Source organism: Scardinius erythrophthalmus (assembly GCF_964197995.2).
Source record: "Scardinius erythrophthalmus genome assembly, chromosome: 20".
Taxonomy (NCBI): Eukaryota; Metazoa; Chordata; class Actinopteri; order Cypriniformes; family Leuciscidae; genus Scardinius; species Scardinius erythrophthalmus.
The window spans coordinates 7,937,721-7,956,334 of record NC_138240.1 but is presented as its reverse complement, the minus strand read 5'-3'; the positions used below and the strand labels follow the sequence as shown (position 1 = coordinate 7,956,334).

The following is an 18,614-nucleotide window of genomic DNA, read 5'->3' as shown; positions in this document are numbered from 1 at the left end:
AGAGAGAGACCTTGTAGAGTGAGGTTGTGATGGTGGGGTGTTGTTTTTGATTATTCATTCAATCTATTACAGACTGGGAGATGATAATCTCTAATTGAGGATGGATGGATTGAATGGATTGAGAGGGTGTCGGAGGACAGATGATGCATCCATAAGGTCTGTGGCTCATAGAGTCATCAGTGGATTATCAATCAGGACGGATAATTTATTATTCATGGAGATATCAACCTACACAACATGCTACAGAGAAGAGAGTTAGAGAGACAAGTGTGAGGTGAAAAAACGCATGGGGATATGATGCAAGAGACATTGGCATCTAAATGACGAGTTGTGAAATCTGCTTCCGAACCAAAGCAGTTACATAGCTGAATATATCTAAACAACACTTAAAGGTTGAACAACAAGATTCAATGAGAAAAAATTTCAGTGTGTATTTGCACATGACATCTGCATTGTCAGAGGCAGATTAAGTAAAGGAATTAAATAAATCAGGCAGCTGCAATTCAAATAGCTCTATAAAATGACGAAAGCACATTTGACTACACCGTACGTCTGGATGAATGCTGGCTGTTGTGCTTCTCAGAGATAAACTTTTACTCAAGTTACTGTTGTAAACGCTGCACAAATGTATCGCTCTTTACAACGTCGGAGACATAACGGTTCTTAATATGATTTGCCTTTGGCTTGACTATGTTATCAAACAGCTAATAATGTGCTGCAAATTTTACTATTCACCATCTCAGTCTGCCTTCTAAAAATCAGCATCCTTAGAAACGCTTTGAACATCATTGATCATCAGTGGAGAAAGGCATATAGTTCATCATAACATCATAATATACATCATATACATAATTCACGTGCTATATTGCTAAATGTACCCGATTTTTCATTTCAACAGAAAAATATACTGGGAAAACCTGGGTTCTCTAGAGACTTCCCTGCTTCAAAAGCACAGTTAATGAGTTATGCTAAAGCCGTTTGATGTGATTGGTTACAAGGTTTGTGATGTAAGGAACACTGGTGAATTTTAAACCGCGTTTTTGAGAGTATACTCAGCAATGGTGTGGACTTATGAATTTGCACATGGTTCATATTAAAGCATATTAAAAACACCACATAGACATATAAACAACTTTAAAAACTTGATTTTCACCACACTACTTTAAATAATGCAACATTAATTGTGTTAGACAAACAGCACTGAATTTTGTGAATAATATATATCAGAAAATAAATCATTCTAATATAATATAACCAAACTTTATGAGTGAGTCATTTTGGAACCACATCCCTGCAAACTATTTTTTCTATTTCTGCCATAGAAAGATAAAAAGTACTATGCTAGTATGCTTTTTCAGCGATTGAGTAATTCAATCAACTGAATCATCCATTAATTTAACAGAAAACACTAATTCATTCATAAACAAATTTAGTTAAAATGTTAGATTTTCAATAGACAAATTCCACCTAACATGTCCATATAAGCAATCTTATTCCAAATTAGGAATATATGCAAAAAAAAAAGAAACAGAAATAATTTGTTCACATCCAAAGTCCCTACTGCGTCTTTGGATCGAAGAAGATGCATTCTTCTTTGAGACAACTCGTTATTCCCAAGTCATATAAAAGATTAATCTAAAATAAACAAATCATTCTTGAACGACTCTCACTACACAACTGTGCATTGCTTAGAGATGCGCAATGGTTCTGGTAACTATTGTGTCCCAAATTAATATCAACTTATTGAATGGTTAAAAGCAATAAAATGAAAAGCAATATCACATTTGCAATCGCACTGTAGGTTTCCATTATATGACAACTGGACAATATTGACGGATTATCATTTAACACAGAGTTTGTTTGGTGCCAGAAATGATTTACCACTGGATGTTAACCACTAGACTAATGACTTGCTATTGAAACTATTAATAGATGCTTGAATGGTGATTCAAAATTAGCCAATCTTTAGATATTAATTGACTGATCTGCTGGTACATGTCTGGATATCAATCAGAAATGAATCAGTAACTTTCACCTAATGTGCTTTCATTTACTTTTAGTCAGAATATTAATGATGTTTTATTTCTGTGTGACAAGTTTTATGTCACTGACAGGATGATTTTGCATCTCTAATAGCTTTTTAATGTGATCCTATAAATTTTTTATTGACATGTCCCATAATAAGTGTTGGATATTAATTGGTCTATACAGACTCAGATTTAAACTCACTACATTTTTGGATGTGTTCCCGAACCCCAGGCCTAATGAGTAGACTACAATAGAGGACCTTATTGGGGACCACTTCTCACAGGGCCCGGGACATGTTCTTACGTGGAAAGTTGTGATAAAGATATCATTGATTTATCATAGTGTGAAAGATGGTTATAGAGTGGATAAACTTGATTTAAAAGGCAAAACTAACTGATGGTAAACATGCTAATGTTAGATGTTATTACATTAAACATGAGGCACTGTCCTTCTAAAGAAGAGCTGCAGGAAATTTCATTCTAGACACCATGGAGCTCACTTCAGATCTAACCCTAAGGAGAAAACTGTCGTCATCTGATAATTAAAAGAATAACTGTCATCTTAGAAGAGCCTGTCCACAATGACAAACGTCAATCCTGAATGAAAGAAGGAATTTAGCATGGACAGAATATTTACGCCTACAACGAGACAGTCTTGAGTGTTTGAAGTCATTGTGAAGTGAGGGCAAATTCAGAGCAATAAGAATGACATTTTCAATATGTGAACCACCTGTCTGTTCAGTCTTACAGACCCACATTATTTCTTAAAGCAAGTTCAGTTCATAACAGGCATGGTGAAACATGAAAAAAATGTTTGTTTGTTTTTTACTTCATATTTACATATTAAAGCTGAAGTGCGTAATTTGTAATTAGTGCAAGCAGCATTAAATTAGTGCGTGTAATTATCATTTCTGTAGCAACAGTAGCAAAGCCAAGGTCATTGGTATGAATCCACGGGCCAGTGCAACTTGTTTTGCTTCTGCCAAATGTAAAGGTAATTTATCTGTCCACCGAATGGAATTGTGTACAAGTTTGCCTACTACTCTACTATACATTTTTTCAAAAATGATATCCAAATACACATTATTCATTAAATACTTGCTGAATGTTTTCTGAATGACCTACCACTAACGCCCAGATTCAGAAGTGTATATCCAAAGGATAGTTTACTCTCTGATGAGGCAATTGGAGAGTTGTAATATGTATAAATGGTCGGGAACAGTGATGCAGATGTTGGTCACGTTACAATTGATGGTCACATGACAATGCCAACATGTAGTATGTACTGTAGGACATAGTATGTCCATATTGAATCCATACTACACACATGGATAATTACTTAAAACCCAAATTTTTTACTTCTGTTCAAAAGTTTAGAGTGAGTAAGAGTAAGATTTTTTTAAATGTTTTTGAAAGAAGGCTCTTATGATCACAAAGGATGTATTTTTAGATAAAAAACACAGTAAAAACAGTGATATTTATTACAATTTAATTTAAAATGTAATTTACTCCTGTGACGGCATAGCTGAAGTTTCAGCATCATTACTCCAGTATTCAGTGTCACATGATCCTTCAGAAATCATTCTAATATGCTGATTTGTTGCTCAAGAAACATTTCTTATTAGCACAATTGAAAACGGTTGTGCTGATTAAAATTTTTGTGGAAATTGTAATACAATTTTGTTATAATTCTTCGATGAATATAAAGTATAAAAGAACAGCATTTCCGTCATGACAACTCTCGGAGTGTGTGGTAATGGGTATGACAATGTTGATATATTTGGTTTTGGCAGAATAGATCTGCTACGATGCTGCTGCTGTAGAGCAAGTGTAACCCCTCTCACCCGGGTCCTTCACACCCCGCTCCGTGCGGGTCTCGAACCCGGGTCCGGCATGAGAGTCGGGCGCTCTAACAAGGAGGCTAAAGACTGCAGCCTCTAGCGTCTGTCGCTAGAGCGCCTATTGAGATCAGAGGAGTGAGGTTTACTCGCACAGCAACTACTAGCTGGCCTCCGTTACACAAGTACGGGACTTGCTGCTGCTGTGCAATTTAGCGTACGTGAATTACCCATAGCAGATCTATACAGGTGGAGCTGAAAGGTGGAGGGTTTCTGAAAGCGTGCTGCATTGCTAAGGCAAATGCTTACCAAGTATTTGAAGGTTGAGCAAGCAAGCTTATTGGCTACTGATACAGCAGGAACCAATCAGCCCTATAGAGAATGATGTGATTGCAAGCAGATTGAGTTAAAGGGATAGTTCACCCAAAAATGATATAATGATATAATATAATGAAATATCTTCTTTGCTCTTCCAAGCTTTATAATGGTAGTGAATAGCGGTCCTGATTTTGAAGTCCAAAAAAGTGCATCCATCCATCATAAAACTAATCCATACGACTCCAGGGGGTTAATAACGGCCTTCTGAAGCAAAGCGATGGGTTTTTGTAAGAAAAAGAATATATTTTAAACTTTAAAAACTCAAATAACTAGCTTCCAGCTGATGGCCTACGCAAGTCGACTTACAGTTAAAGAGTAATAACCCTTGCAGATGCAAGATGCATGACGTAGGAGTAGCGTAAGCTTTGACGCCTCTCGCGGTTCAAACAAACAAGAATTTTTAAAGAGAAATGTCGGAGGATTTCGATATAAGAGAAGAGGAGCTTGAGTTTGTTGCCCAGCCCTGTTTAAGACTTAATTCGTGACTGGTGTTTTGTTTTGCTCTATCCTCTGCGCTTCCTTGTTTGTCAATATGTCATGCGTCCAGTGGTGGAAAGAGTACTAATATTTTTTACTAATACTAAAATACTTTTTAGCAACACTAAAAGTATTGCTACTTAAGAAATGATTTACTTGAGTACAAGTAGAAGTACAGGAAAATAATATGACTCAAGTAAGAGTAAATAAGTAGTTTGCTGAAAAACTACTCAAGTTACTAAGTTACAAAGTACTTTAGTATATTTTGCTATTTTTATCCAAAATGAGGCGATGTTAGCAATATGTAGCGCTAAAAACTCTCATGCAATTTCTGCTTCATTCATAACAGAGGCCAAAGCGTATGGAAGGCATTTTCTGCCAAATTTAAATTAATAAATTAAATGATTAAAATGAAAATTAAAACCAGATTAACAATTTCATTACAGAAAACAGTACGCAAAAAATGTGACAAAATTGAGAATGAAATGATTTCATTTTCACAGCATTATCCCTGTCAAATTGAAAAATAAAATGCAATTGGTGATTTCACATTTCATTTCCACTACAGTCTCAAGGCAAGACTGCCAATATTAAAATGAAAAGCCAAACGTGAAAAAGAAACTACAAATACAGTTTTTACAATGCTCTTTGGTAACGCTCATGCAATAATAGTGACACAATTCAAATACAAATGTAAATTTTCGTTTTCATTTTAATTCCTCTTTTATTTCACAGTTTTCATTTTCATTTTCAAAGACAACCTGCATGCAAATTATATGTTAATGAGTGGGTGTGGCTTATTCTAGTAACGGCGCTGAGACACGCCTTCTGTAAAGCTAAGTCATCATCCCGTGTGCATGAGTTGAACGTGTGAAACAAAATTATTTAAATGTGATTATATTGTAATCGAGACGACGAGATATGGCGGAATCTGTTAGTGAGCTTTTGCGGGAAGCTGCCGCAGCATTAGAACATGGAAACAACCAGCCTGACCATGGTTATAGTGTTAGACTCAGGCTAGACCATAATCGACGATGAGGTTCATTCATGTATTAGGCTGTTTTGGAAATTCAACTATTTGGGTGTACAGAAGTCTTAGTAACACAATTTCTACAACAATTATAGCCAGACATTAATACCCAATGGCTTTAACCGAGAACCTCGGCCAATGTTTCATACGTCGCGCCTAACAACGCCCTTCAGCCGTGACTTATTCAGATGATACAGCACTAGCCCCGAGTACCTTATTGCTTTTATAAAACGGTTACCACGCAATACAAATATTAATCCCGAAACATATGTATCTATGCAACTTTCATGAAGTAAAATAAATGAATCACTAAAAGCCAATTCCATCCGCTGGAGAGAAAAAAAATAGTCCCTGACCATAAAGCAACAGAAGAAGTTACATTAGTTCTCCATTAGATGGAGACAAAGACTGTCTTAATGAGTGAGTCAGTCAGAGAAGACTTTTGAAATGACTCAAACTTGTGATCACGGAGAAGAAAGACGCACACAACTGACATGACTACAGGCACGGACAACCCCTATTAACTGTTAAAAGTACAAGATATCACACAGGACATTCAAACAGATTTTTTATTATGAATACAGGACTGACCTGAAGGAAAATGCTATATCTAGCCTACTGTAAATGCAGGTGGTCTACACTCGCTTTCTCGATCTCATCCAGAAGTTGTTACTGGAAATGAAAACCAGCATTGTGATTCTTTTTGTACACAAACTTAAAATAACCAAAAGACTCGTAACAGTTAAACAGCGGACAGATACAGGCTGTCCTGATACTGTATCAATAAGTCACGGCTGAAGGGCGTTGTTAGGCACGACGCGAATATGAAACATTGGCCGAGGTTCTCGGTTAAAGCCATTGGGTATTAATGTCTGGCTATAATTGTTGTAGAAATTGTGTTACTAAGACTTCTGTACACCCAAATAGTTGAATTTCTAAAACAGCCTAATACATGAATGAACCTCATCGTCGATTATGGTCTAGTCTGAGTCTAACACTATGGCTACGTTTACACGTAGGTGGCTATTTTCATAAACGGACATTTCACCCCTCTTCGTTTTCAAAAATAACATCGTGCACACGAACCTGTGTTTATGCTGTCAAGAGCATGCCAAACCTGTAGGTGGCAGTGTAACGAGAAGCTCAAGCCCACCTTAGCCAATCAGAATCCCGAAAATAGTCACATTCTTTGACGTCGCTACCTAAAACTCCGGTTTTCTCTGTTTACATGCAAACGTGCAAACGAAGATTTTCAAAATCTCCACTCTGGCCGGAGTTTTTAGAAAGAATCGGTTTCATTGGCGAATCCTCCGTTTGCGTGTAAACGAAGGGCGCAAACGAAGGGAAATGTCTCCGTTTTTCAAAATAACCATGTACGTGTAAACGGGGCCTATAACTAACATGGTCAGGCTGGTTGTTTCCATGTTCTAATGCTGCGGCAGCTTCCCGCAAAAGCTCACTAACAGATTTCGCCATATCTCGTCGTCTCGATTACAATATAATCACATTTAAATAATTTCGTTTCACACATTCAACTCATGCACACGGGACGATGACTTAAGCCTGTTTCATACTTCTGCGTCGGACCTACGCCGAAGCCTCTACGCTGTAGAAGGGTGTCTCAGCGCCGTTACTAGAATAAGCCACACCCACTCATTAACATATTATTTGCATGCAGGTTGTCTTTGAAAATGAAAACGAAAATGAAAACTGTGAAATAAAAGGGGAATTAAAATGAAAACGAAAATTTACATTTGTATTTGAATTGTGTTATTGCGTGAGCGTTACTAAAGAGCATTGTAAAAACTATTTGTAGTTTCTTTTTCACGTTTGGCTTTTCATTTTAATTTTGGCAGTCTTGCCTCGAGACAGTAGTGGAAATGAAATGTGAAATCACCAATTGCATTTTATTTTTCAATTTGACAGGGATAATGTTGTGAAAATGAAATCATTTAATTTCATTCTCAATTTTGTCACATTTTTTGCGTACTGTTTTCTGTAATGAAATTGTTAATCTGGTTTTAATTTTCATTTTAATCATTTAATTTATTTATTTAAATTTGGCAGAAAATGCCTTCCATAAAAGCGCGCCCTTATAGGAAATCCCTTATATGCACATCAGATATCCCAACAGCTGTATAGAGAGCCTAAGTCCCGCCCCTCCGCTTCCGGCTCATGGGACCTTAGTTCGGAAAAAATATGTATGGAAGTCAATGGCGAGAGATAACTTATCTTTTTATTCCGTCTGAACTGTGCCCTGAACTACACATATGATGTTTGTCAATTTAAAAGGTAATTATGAAAGTCAAGAAAGTCGCAGTTTGTCATAAAACAGAAGAGTAACGTTTAGTTTTATGTGAAAATCGCTCAATGAACTACATCTCTCGTCTCGCACTATGTACGTCACAAGATCCGTTGCTCGTATGTGTGTATTCTGGTTCAAAACACTCAGGCATGACGGCGTAACGTTACGATTATAATGTAAGACTATAGAAAAAATGTCAGACGTTAGCTTAAGTAAAGTTAGCTTCATTCATTGAGAGAAAAGGTATGACGTCGCATGTGCGCCTTCTGGGTTTGTAGTCTTTGTAATTACGTATTTTCACAGTCTTATACCTCAGCAGTTTTACATCAAGCTGCGACTTTCTTGACTTTAAAATGTATCTTTTAAATTGACAAACATCATATGTGTAAATCAGGGCACAATTCAAACGAGATCAAAATATTTGTTGTCTCTCGCCATTGACTACCATACAATATTTTTCCGAAATAAGGTCCCATGGTGGTCGACCGGAAGGGGAGGGACTTAGGCTCTCTATATCATACAGATAGAGACGTTTTGACTGATGAAACATGAAGTAACAACAATAAACACAACACACTATTTAAAGTGTTCTTCAAGCCATCTCTGGTATTTTCATAAGAATGTTGTATATCTATAATGCAACGCTAATGAACTTGAAATGAAATTCTGTGATAAGTAACATGGGACCAATGAAGCAAGTTATTTCAAACACGACTGATGTGTGATTTTGGAGCAAAACATGATATTAATCTCATAAATTGAGAACAACTATAGCAAACATACTAGCTCTCTCTGTTAACAAGAGCGATTGTTTAATTGCTAATTTTGAAAAGTAAGTCCTCGTAAGATCACTTGAATGTTTTTTTTAAGAAGGGCAAAAGCAAAGAATGGTAAGCGAGAGGTATCTGGAAGAAATAATGGATTAAAAATAGTATGAATAAAAAAGTGCCAGTAAAACAATAAAGCAGGGTACGGGTTAACATGTTAACTAAAATGCTAGTTTCCCCCCCCCGTTTTTCTACCGAAAGTGTTCCAGAAGCCCACTGTTGCTATGGCAACGAGCTACACTTCTAGGTGCATCTGACTGACAGATAGGCCTAAATCATGCGATCTTATTTCACTGTTGTTGCTAATGTTGACGTTATTTCAGCTCCGAACAGAGTTTGCTTCGTACATTTAGTTTAACTGCATAAGAGGTCAAGCTAAAGCATTAAACTCAACTGTGTGCATGCATTTTATATACTTACATTAATCTTGCTCCATCCATGCAATAACTGCGTCCTTGAGCCCCTGAGTTGTCTATTTACTTCAATTGCTCTGGTAATATCCATGGTATGACCTATTTCAATTTAAAATCAGAATATGAGCATAGTTCACTTTTATTCACTAAAATGTTGAAACGTTAGCGATCCAGTGACTGTCAAAGCGCGATTTGAACGCTGAATTGGAAGTTTTGATTAGTTTTGCACCCAAAGACTCCAGAGCAGTAGTTTAAAAAGTGCCTGTCAAATGTCAGCTTGCCCTGTTGCTCCGTCAGCACATTTGTCAAAGTACTTTGTACTTTTGGTGAAAAATAAATGTAGCGAAGTTGAATACTTTATTTTTATTCTACTCAAGTAAGAGTAAAGTACCACAATTTAATTATACTCAAGAAAGTACAAAATTGTTAAAAATCTACTCAAGTACTGTAACGAAAGTATTTGTAATAATCCACCTCTGCATGCATCAGGTCAGGCGTCTTTCGCCGTAAATAGATGCATACGGCTGTCTGTCAGAAGTTAGTTATTTTAGTTTATAACATGTTAAAGGAGAACTTGGTTGGTAACTTTTTTAACTTAATAAAACTGTCTAGAAATCATTTGGATGGTTAAACAACCTGTTCTGGTGATATTGGTGACTTTCCCCGCTCCCCCCAGCGTTCCCAGGCGGAAAACCAACCTTGCAACTTGGGGACTACCGTCCCGGCAAAATAGAAATTGGAAGTCTCGTGAGAAGCGAGAACGAGCGCGAAACACAAATTGCTTTACGGCAGTTCGACATAAACACAAACGCATGTATGATGTATTACCCATATGGTGCGTTCTATTATTGTCAACGAACCGACTCGGACCTCGGATATGACGTCACTTCAACGCTTCAAGCGTTCTGGTATGTTTTGCGCGTCCGAGTCGGAGAAAAACATGGACGCCACCCGGAAAGCTGTTGCTATGTAGCTCTGGCCGAGTACCAGGCGCTCCAAAATAAGTAGCACTATGTGCTTCACCTAGTAACTAGTTTACCTTCTGTTAGCAACGCTAGCCACGTTAGTAACACCTGTTTGAAACAAGGCTTCATTCAATATTGCACTCACAACAAGACCGATTCCCACACCCACAGGCAGTGATACGGACGCAGTAGACGAGTGATTAAAATTTAAACAACGTCATTTAAACAACCAAAGCGGTACACAAACAATGAAAACAAGTCACACAGGGCGCAGCCATCTTGGATTCCGTCTCGGAATTCTTGCTCGGTGTCCTCACGGTTGTCCAAACTTCCGAGCGGCAAAATCCGAGGAAAGGGGGCGTGTTGGTGCGTGTTGCTAGGCAACGTCTGTCTTTCTAGTCGGAACTCCGACACGGATAAATAATAGAACGCAGCATCAGTTACCCACCTCGGTAGACAAAGCTCCACACGATTCAGTTGGCTTGCTCCGATCAAAACAAACGCACATGAGGAGCGGTAGAGAGGGGGAGGAGGCCGCCGCAAGTGAGTTTTTTACAACCGTGTTGTGACATATACGCCCCACAGCTGTAGGGGGAGCTCGTGGGGAAAACATGCGACAACAAAAGGGAAAATCAGCGAAGAAGTGACTAGAGTTCGCTAGAGTTGCCGAGTTCTCCTTTAAATATGGATATTTTTCTTACACAAACGCATTGCTTCGCTTCAGAATGCCTTTAGCCTTGTGGAGTATGTTTATAATGGATGGATGCACTTTTTTGGGCTTAATATTGTCATTCACTGTTATTATAACGCTTTGAAGAGCCAGGACATTTATATATATATATATATATATATATATATATATATATATATATATATATATATATATATATATATATATATCTCAGATTGTATTTGTATGAAATAAGAAAGTCGTATACACCTAGAATGGCTTGAGGGTGAGCAGTGGCGGATTTAGCAAATCGGGGGCCCAAGGCGAAGGTAGGCTATGGGCCCCTACCCATCCAATCTTTAAAAGAGAACGAAAAAAATATGTACCGACTGAATGGTGGATAGGGAGGTAAAGCTAATCTACGGGGAAGTACAGGTTAGAGAGGAGAAAAAAACGTCCCCTTTAAACCCTGCATACACTTCTTTACTCCTAAACAGAAACATGTTACAATGTTTACATGGTACAATTTATGGTAAGCTATGTTTTTTTTGTTTTTTTTTTGCTTGGCAAATTTCACCATTTCGATTCAATTCTTGTGATTTGATTCAATATTGACTCATTTGGATAAATATTAGGTAACGTTTCACAAGAAAGGCGTTACTTTTTCTCAAGAAAAAAAAAACTATCAGCTGGTATTATTTAAGGTTAAAATAAGTAATTTACTGTAGTACACATATTTAGCCAAATACTCTCTATAGCTCTTTTTTTCTAGCCAATTAAATGGCTTTCCTGAGGTAGGCTAAATGTTATGTGACGATTGTTCTCCAGCTGCTTTACCTCTTTTCGCGGTTGAAAAACACTTATTGATCGATATTATGAATAAGGAATATACATTTCGGTAAGTTATACGGTATCTTTCAACATTGTTAATTCGTGTTTATTTACTATTAGGTAGAGATGATCAGTTCACGTGCCGCTATAGGAATCTGTCACGACACATTAAAATGGCAAAACGGTATTGTTTGAATTTCGTAATAGAATTGACAGAGCTGAATCTGAGAGCTGAGATTTTTATTAAATATCATGATTCATAAACTGCTCAGTTTTGTCTGTCGATCTCCGTGTCCTCTTTGCTTCACGATTTTTCTGTGCATTGGACGTTGTTGTTCCTGATCTGTATCCCCAACAGTAGCCATAAAAAAGTTTGTCATCTTTGGCAGCGTTCCCAAATACTTATCAGCGTCTTTTCACTTTTTTTCTTTTATTTGAGCCGCTTGGGTAACTTCAAAACTTTAAATTTTCGCGTTTAGACTCGTCTTGCTCTGGGGATCAATTGCTCTATTTCCCAGTCCCCCTGTTACTGCGTGTTGTTTATCTTTCGCGCCGCGCACTTTTTCGGACTTTTTGCTTTCCTCCCGCTTCCTCCTTTTTTCAGCACCGCTTGGGTAGCTAGCTTCGCTTCATTTTTACTCTGTCTACTACTCTGTACACTCTCTGTCTGTCAATCACTTCTTTTTCTCCGTCAGTTTTTTTGGCACAGCCTTGTCACTTTCGCAGATGCGCAGTAAAAGTGAGATAATGGAATAGTCCAAGGTAGTGAGGCGGGGGGCCCCCTCCTGTCTTCGACACTAATGATTTATGCCATTTTTCGCAAATGGAGTTTTAGAAATATATAATTGGAAAAAAAACAAGAAAAAAAAACTTAAGCATAGCCTACGTTAATAGGGCATTTTGGGGGCCCCTATGTAGCTCGGGGCCCAAGGCAATTGCCGACCTTTGCCTAATGGTAAAGTCCGCCCCTGAGGGTGAGTAAATCATGGGGAAATTTTCATTTTTGTGTGAACTATCCATTTAAGAACCTTTTAGCCTGCGCCATCTAGAGTTTCATGACAGAACTTTGTATTTATTAGAATTTTTTTTTTGTAACAACCCAAGTCTTTACTGAATTTTTTTAATTTCTTTAAAAAAAAATAAAAAATAAAAAAATCTTACTAACCCTAAAATTTTGAATGGTAGTGCAATTCTCATTAATGGCTGGAATATGTACTTCATTTATTAAACAACCATGTTGGATGCATTAATCAAACTGATAGTCCTGCCCCTAACCCGTGCCATTGCTTGAGCCAATGTTGCTATGTTGGGATGCTTAGATTGATGAAACAAACAGAAATGTTCTGAAAGCAGAACAATGTTGACATTTTTCCTACAAATCAACATGCTATTGTTGACTCTGCATATTAAACTGAGATAGAAAACTATTTTAACATTCAGAAAATTACACACTTCAGCTTAAATGTGCACCTGCATCCATGTATCTGTGAATTAGTCACTAATTACATTTTGACTTAATCGTTTCTGCAATTAGTGAAAAAGGCACATTCAACTCACGTGCACGACGACAAGCGTCTGAATAAACATTCAAATGCGAGCTTAAATGTCTCGCCGTCACAAGTTCAAATGAAAGCGGAACTATTGAAATTGTGTCCCGTGTAATGACATTAATTAGAGCATGTGCAATAATATCTGCATTCCCTTGTCTGTTCTAATTATGTGGTGATGCCGAGGGCCAGATGAAAATAGAGCTGAACTCTACAGGGCCTCATTCATAATAATTGCATACACACATACACGCGCGCACACAATCTGAAAAGTGGGGGCATATCTAAATCTCATCAACCCATCTAAATACACATTAGAAACATCATCAGTTTTAAATGCCTAGTTACTACGAATACACTCATGTGAAAAAGTACTTGAAATAATAAAACTAAACTTTCCAGAAACAGCATTGTAGCGGCAGATATGATGTGAATTGTGAACATAAAAAAACAAAAACAATATGCAAAAAGGAAAAAAGATCCTTTTCTTCTCTGCTGTTGTTCATGTCTTTGCTCCTCAGGAAGTTTACTTTCTGTCAGCAGCTCAGCGCAACTGTGCCAGGCGAACTTGAGTCATGAATATTAATTATGTTATGTGATGTTCACCCTAACTGATTTGCCGAAAGGCAGACGTTCATGAATGCTAGCCTCAGCTGGATTACCGTTTACCGTTGGTGTGTTTGTTCACTATTAAAGCAGCCGAGTGACAGAGGCTTCTGCAGCATTAGATAAGAATTTACCCTATTTACCTTTTTAATAATCATTCCTGTTATTCAAAGTAAAAAATTCATAATCTTTAAACAAATCTTTGCAGCCTAAGAAAATAAACCTATTTAAAGTATAATAATAATCATTCTCAGATAATCTCCCAAAAAGGGTAGGCTACTTGTGCAAAAGTGTTTTCCCCTGCACACACATAATCTTCTGCTGAAGATAATTAAAGGGATAGTACTCCCAAAAAATCTGTTTGGGACAGGAGGGACAGAAATCTCTCAGATTTCATCAAAAAGATCTTCATTTGTGTTATGTCTTACATGTTCGGAGCGACATGAGGGTGAGTAATTAATGACAGAATTTTCATTTTTTGGGTGAACTAACCCTTTAACTAATCAATGATTGCTTAAAAAAACCATTTTATTGAACAGAAATGCTACATCTAAAAATTAGTTGCTTGGTTAATTACATTTGAAATGTTTCAAATACATCTCAGATATAGAAATGTCTTTCCTGAATTTCTCAGAAAATGTCTGTAGCCTTGCCTTAGCTACACATTGATTAAATGGTCTTCCTTCTAGCAACCTGGATATGGTGATTACATTCACATACAGAGAGCAGAGAGAGAGAGGTTTGAGTAAGCTTCCCTGCCTAAGCTTCTTCTGTTAAAACCAGACACTCTGTTGTCTGAGAAAAACATCTCAACAGAGAAAAACAAAACATGTGAACGTCAATAGCAGCCCCCCCTCCAAATCTAGAGATTTCATTTTCTTTCGTCCTACGGAATGACTACAGTATTGATTGGCCCCCAGTTCCCCTCTACACTTAATCCCTACTTGTGTCCAGTTCCATGTTCCCTCTATTAAAGAATAAGCCAGTCCAGGACTCAACAATAACGATTGTCTGCTGACCTGAGGCCAGTCTGAGAGAGTTAGCTGACTGACGCTGATGAAGTTGAGATGACACTGAAAGAAAGACTTGACTGAAAAGCATCTGTTAAAATGTGTTAAAGTCCCCCTGTGGTGAAAATCACGATTTTAATGTTGTGATTTGTGTATGTGTCTATGCTGTGTTCTTAATATGCTTTAAGACAAGCCATGCACAAATTCATTAAAACGTCAGTGATCCAAAGACATTCTCAAAAACTTGGTTTGAAATCGCTGATGTTTCTGACGTCGCAAACTGCATCGTAACCAATCACGTCAACGTTTGATCCTCAACGAGTGGATCTCTGAGCTGGTGAGAGTTAGTGGAGGTGGGGTTAATTTGCATATTCATAGACTCATTTAAATATGTAATTTTGGTGTTTTAAGGGATAAAATTATTGGCTACAGCAGGACTTTAAAAATTACAAACCAATTAGTAATAATATTTTTTTGTAACTGTAATTGTTTTTCATAAGGAAAATGTTTAATAAAATTATAAATATAAAAAACATATTAAAAAAATATAAGCTAAAAAAATGAAAACATGAATTAATAGCTGTCTTAAACAATAATTTCCAGATATCATTTATATTTTTATATACATTTTCTTATAAAGGAAAATGGTTAATAAAAATATAAATCATGTAAACATAAAACTTCATATAAAAATGTATCTAAACTAGAAATATCTAAACAAAAACCAAATAAAATCTTTATTGTTAAGCCTTACTGACCCGTTTCATAATTATACGCATATACATTATATAAATGAGCTAATTAGTGTAACTGAAAACACTTGTTTTTCACATTATTGATGTATTCCAATTATGTCATGTTATGTTAGTTTTCCAGAATCCATTTAATAATTACAATTAAAGCAATTAACTATTAAAAAGACAAGAATGACTGATGCAGAAAATCCAGTCTAATAAAACGACAGTGCTGCTTCAATAAATTCAAGCTAAATCCAGCCATAACTGGAATCAACCTCAGTGGACAAAAAGACAAATAACATCTGGTCCAGCGGTCACAATGCACAAACAACCCAGCATCCAAACAAGCCTCTGCCATACTGTCATACATGTCATGAGAGAAAGAGTCAAAATCTCCACCTTAACCTAAACTATATTGACATGTCTAGTCCTAAACAAGCGCTAAAGCACCTGTCACACACAAATGCACACGCACACTCCCAGCAGTCTATCCTGCTGTATAAAAGCAGTCCACTCTCCAACAATAGATTTCCAATGCTCTAGTGAGCCCATCAGTGCCTGTAACTGGCATGATAAACAAGGAAATCCTATCTCCTCAGAGCAGACAGCGGAAAAAAACCCCTCTCCATCACACTACGCATCAAAATACATCCATGATAAGAATGAACAGAACCCCATCGACAGGAAAAGAGTTGTCCAAGATTTATGCATGCTTTATCAGGCTTGAGATGAGATAGAGAGCAAGGAATGGATAGAGTCGAGAAGAAGAAGTATGGCAAATGATAAAAGAGCATTGCTGTGATGGGAAGGGTGGAAAGCTAAAGCTGAGAGAGGACGATTAAAAAAAAAGAAGAAGCAAAGATCCAGTTTTTTTGGGAGACTTTCCGCTTGCCTCTTGACTCTGTTTCCTTCTCTATGCCCCATTAATTCTCTCAGCCTCCAAATAGAATCTTATTGTGTGGGTGGACTTTGAATTATTCTTCGCAAGAACCCACAGGGGGATAAATTATGATCAACCTGAGGGACACAGAGAAATAAATCACCCTGAAATGAAATCCATGATGCTAACAAGGAGGAGGGCGATGCCAATGAATTGAGTAATAATGCAGTTACACATACTTGCGTTCGTCTGATGCTGTGCTATGCAATGATTGTGCTTGTTAAAACTTGTTTTTTTGATTGTAATAAATGTGCAAATTAAATAAAAGCTGTGAAAATGATAATCATGCCCACTGGTGACTCACTACAGGAGCCTTGGGGATTGTGCTAATTTGCTTTAACTCTATTTGAACAACATTGGCTCAGATCATCACAGAAAGACCACGGGTCTCATCTCAAACTTCTGAAAAAACTAAACAAAACAACACAAAAAGACAGTCCGTTTGATGATCTGATGCATATTGCGCCCAAAGCTGGAAAGCCCTTTTTTTATCTGGTTTAATCTGATTGGCTGGCTTTTTATGCAACTTTCACAATGCCAAAATAGGCATTTGCACTAAAAGCTTCCACTTTATTTTTGGCCTAGAGGGAAGTGTAACCCCATCCGCCTCTTTTATCAATTCTTGTCACATTGCCACTGTCCATTCTGAAAAAACGTGGCAAAAAAAACAAAAAAAAAAAACAAAGACTCACATTTTGACAAAGGGGTCCGAGTAGCCATTCGAATCCATGGCGGCCAGGTGGGCACAGCGAATAATTCCCACAACCAGAGAACTCTTCTCTGTGCAGTACAGCAGAGAGACCAGGATACGGCCACGCTAGAGAAACAGAGAAAGAGATAGACAGTCTGTAATCGGCTTGCTTCCACTGATCAATATTCAGACCATCAATAATAAATTAAACAATATATGTCAGTAGGGTACAATGGGGCTGAAACCCACAATGGTGCTGTTTTTATGGTTCTAAACTAATGATGACAGAAAAATATATATATATTTGTATTGTATACAGATGGAGTAACAAAATGTGTGTAAAAAGAAACGATAAAAAAAGTACATTTTAGTGTGGAGTAAAGGCTATATTGATATGGTGTTGATAAGTTCCCTTACGAGAACGTTCTCTCGTACTGCGTTGCAAACGCTATGGGAAAACTCCTTTTCTCGAGAATATTGAAGCCTTTATTTTAAAACGCATTTGCTACAGCACAGGCGAGAGCATCAGACCCACGTGAGTGAGCTGATAGGCTGTGCTGTGGGCAACTGCACGAACCAATGGCGGATAGACAGAAGCGCGCGAGCCAATCAGGGCGCTTGGCGCTCTGTCACTGTCAAGCGCGCGAAACTACATGTGACCATAACATATAAATACAGATAGAATCCGCCATTTGACAGATTTAATCTCCTTCAGCTCGACTCACCTCGTCGCTGATTTTCTCCGGTCGTAAGAAGCCCTCGTCGTGGAAAAGCCGTCCAGCGGAACAGCTTCGCATCCCGGCATCTCGCCAGCCGAGCGTTTCCCTGTGGCATCCGACGAAAAATTATATCCTTTTCATTGCATATTTATCTAAAAGAGCAAACCGCTGTTTTCACAGCGCGGCATAATGCCTCTCTCCATCTGTGAGAGCTGCGGGGTCTCCCTGCATGCATCCGACGGACACACCCAGTGTGCGGCCTGCCTCGGCCCTGAGCACGCCGAGGCAGCGCTCATGAAAGGCGGCTGCCAATTCTGCGACGGGATGCCTGTCTCCGTTCTCCGTTCAAGGCTGTCTTCGACGGTGACCGATTCCGCCCACCTTCCGTCTTCGGCGCCCCACGAGCCCCGTAGGAAGAAGCGGCGCGATCAGAGGCGTCCTGAGCGCGGTGAGTTTAGCGAGTGCACGCCGGGCCTTTCTCCTCGTGCCTCGCCCACGCCTTCTTCGCCTGTCCTGTTCTCTCGGAGCGAGCAGCGCCCCTCGTCTGAAGCGGCTGGACTCGTCTCTTTCGGCGCATCTCCGGATGACGTCGATGACGCACTT

General features: G+C 38.1%; 1 protein-coding gene across 4 annotated transcripts in view; it reads right to left on the bottom strand.

Moving 5' to 3' along the window:
- doc2g (double C2-like domains, gamma) overlaps window positions 1-18,614 on the bottom strand; it is a 90,094-nt gene that overhangs the window by 6,399 nt on the left and 65,081 nt on the right. For all 4 annotated transcript variants that reach the window (XM_081349244.1, XM_081349246.1, XM_081349243.1 and 1 more), the window contains one exon: window positions 17,294-17,418. In XM_081349244.1, coding sequence (XP_081205370.1) covers window positions 17,294-17,418 — 125 coding nt within the window. The remainder of the gene's footprint in view (window positions 1-17,293; window positions 17,419-18,614) is intronic.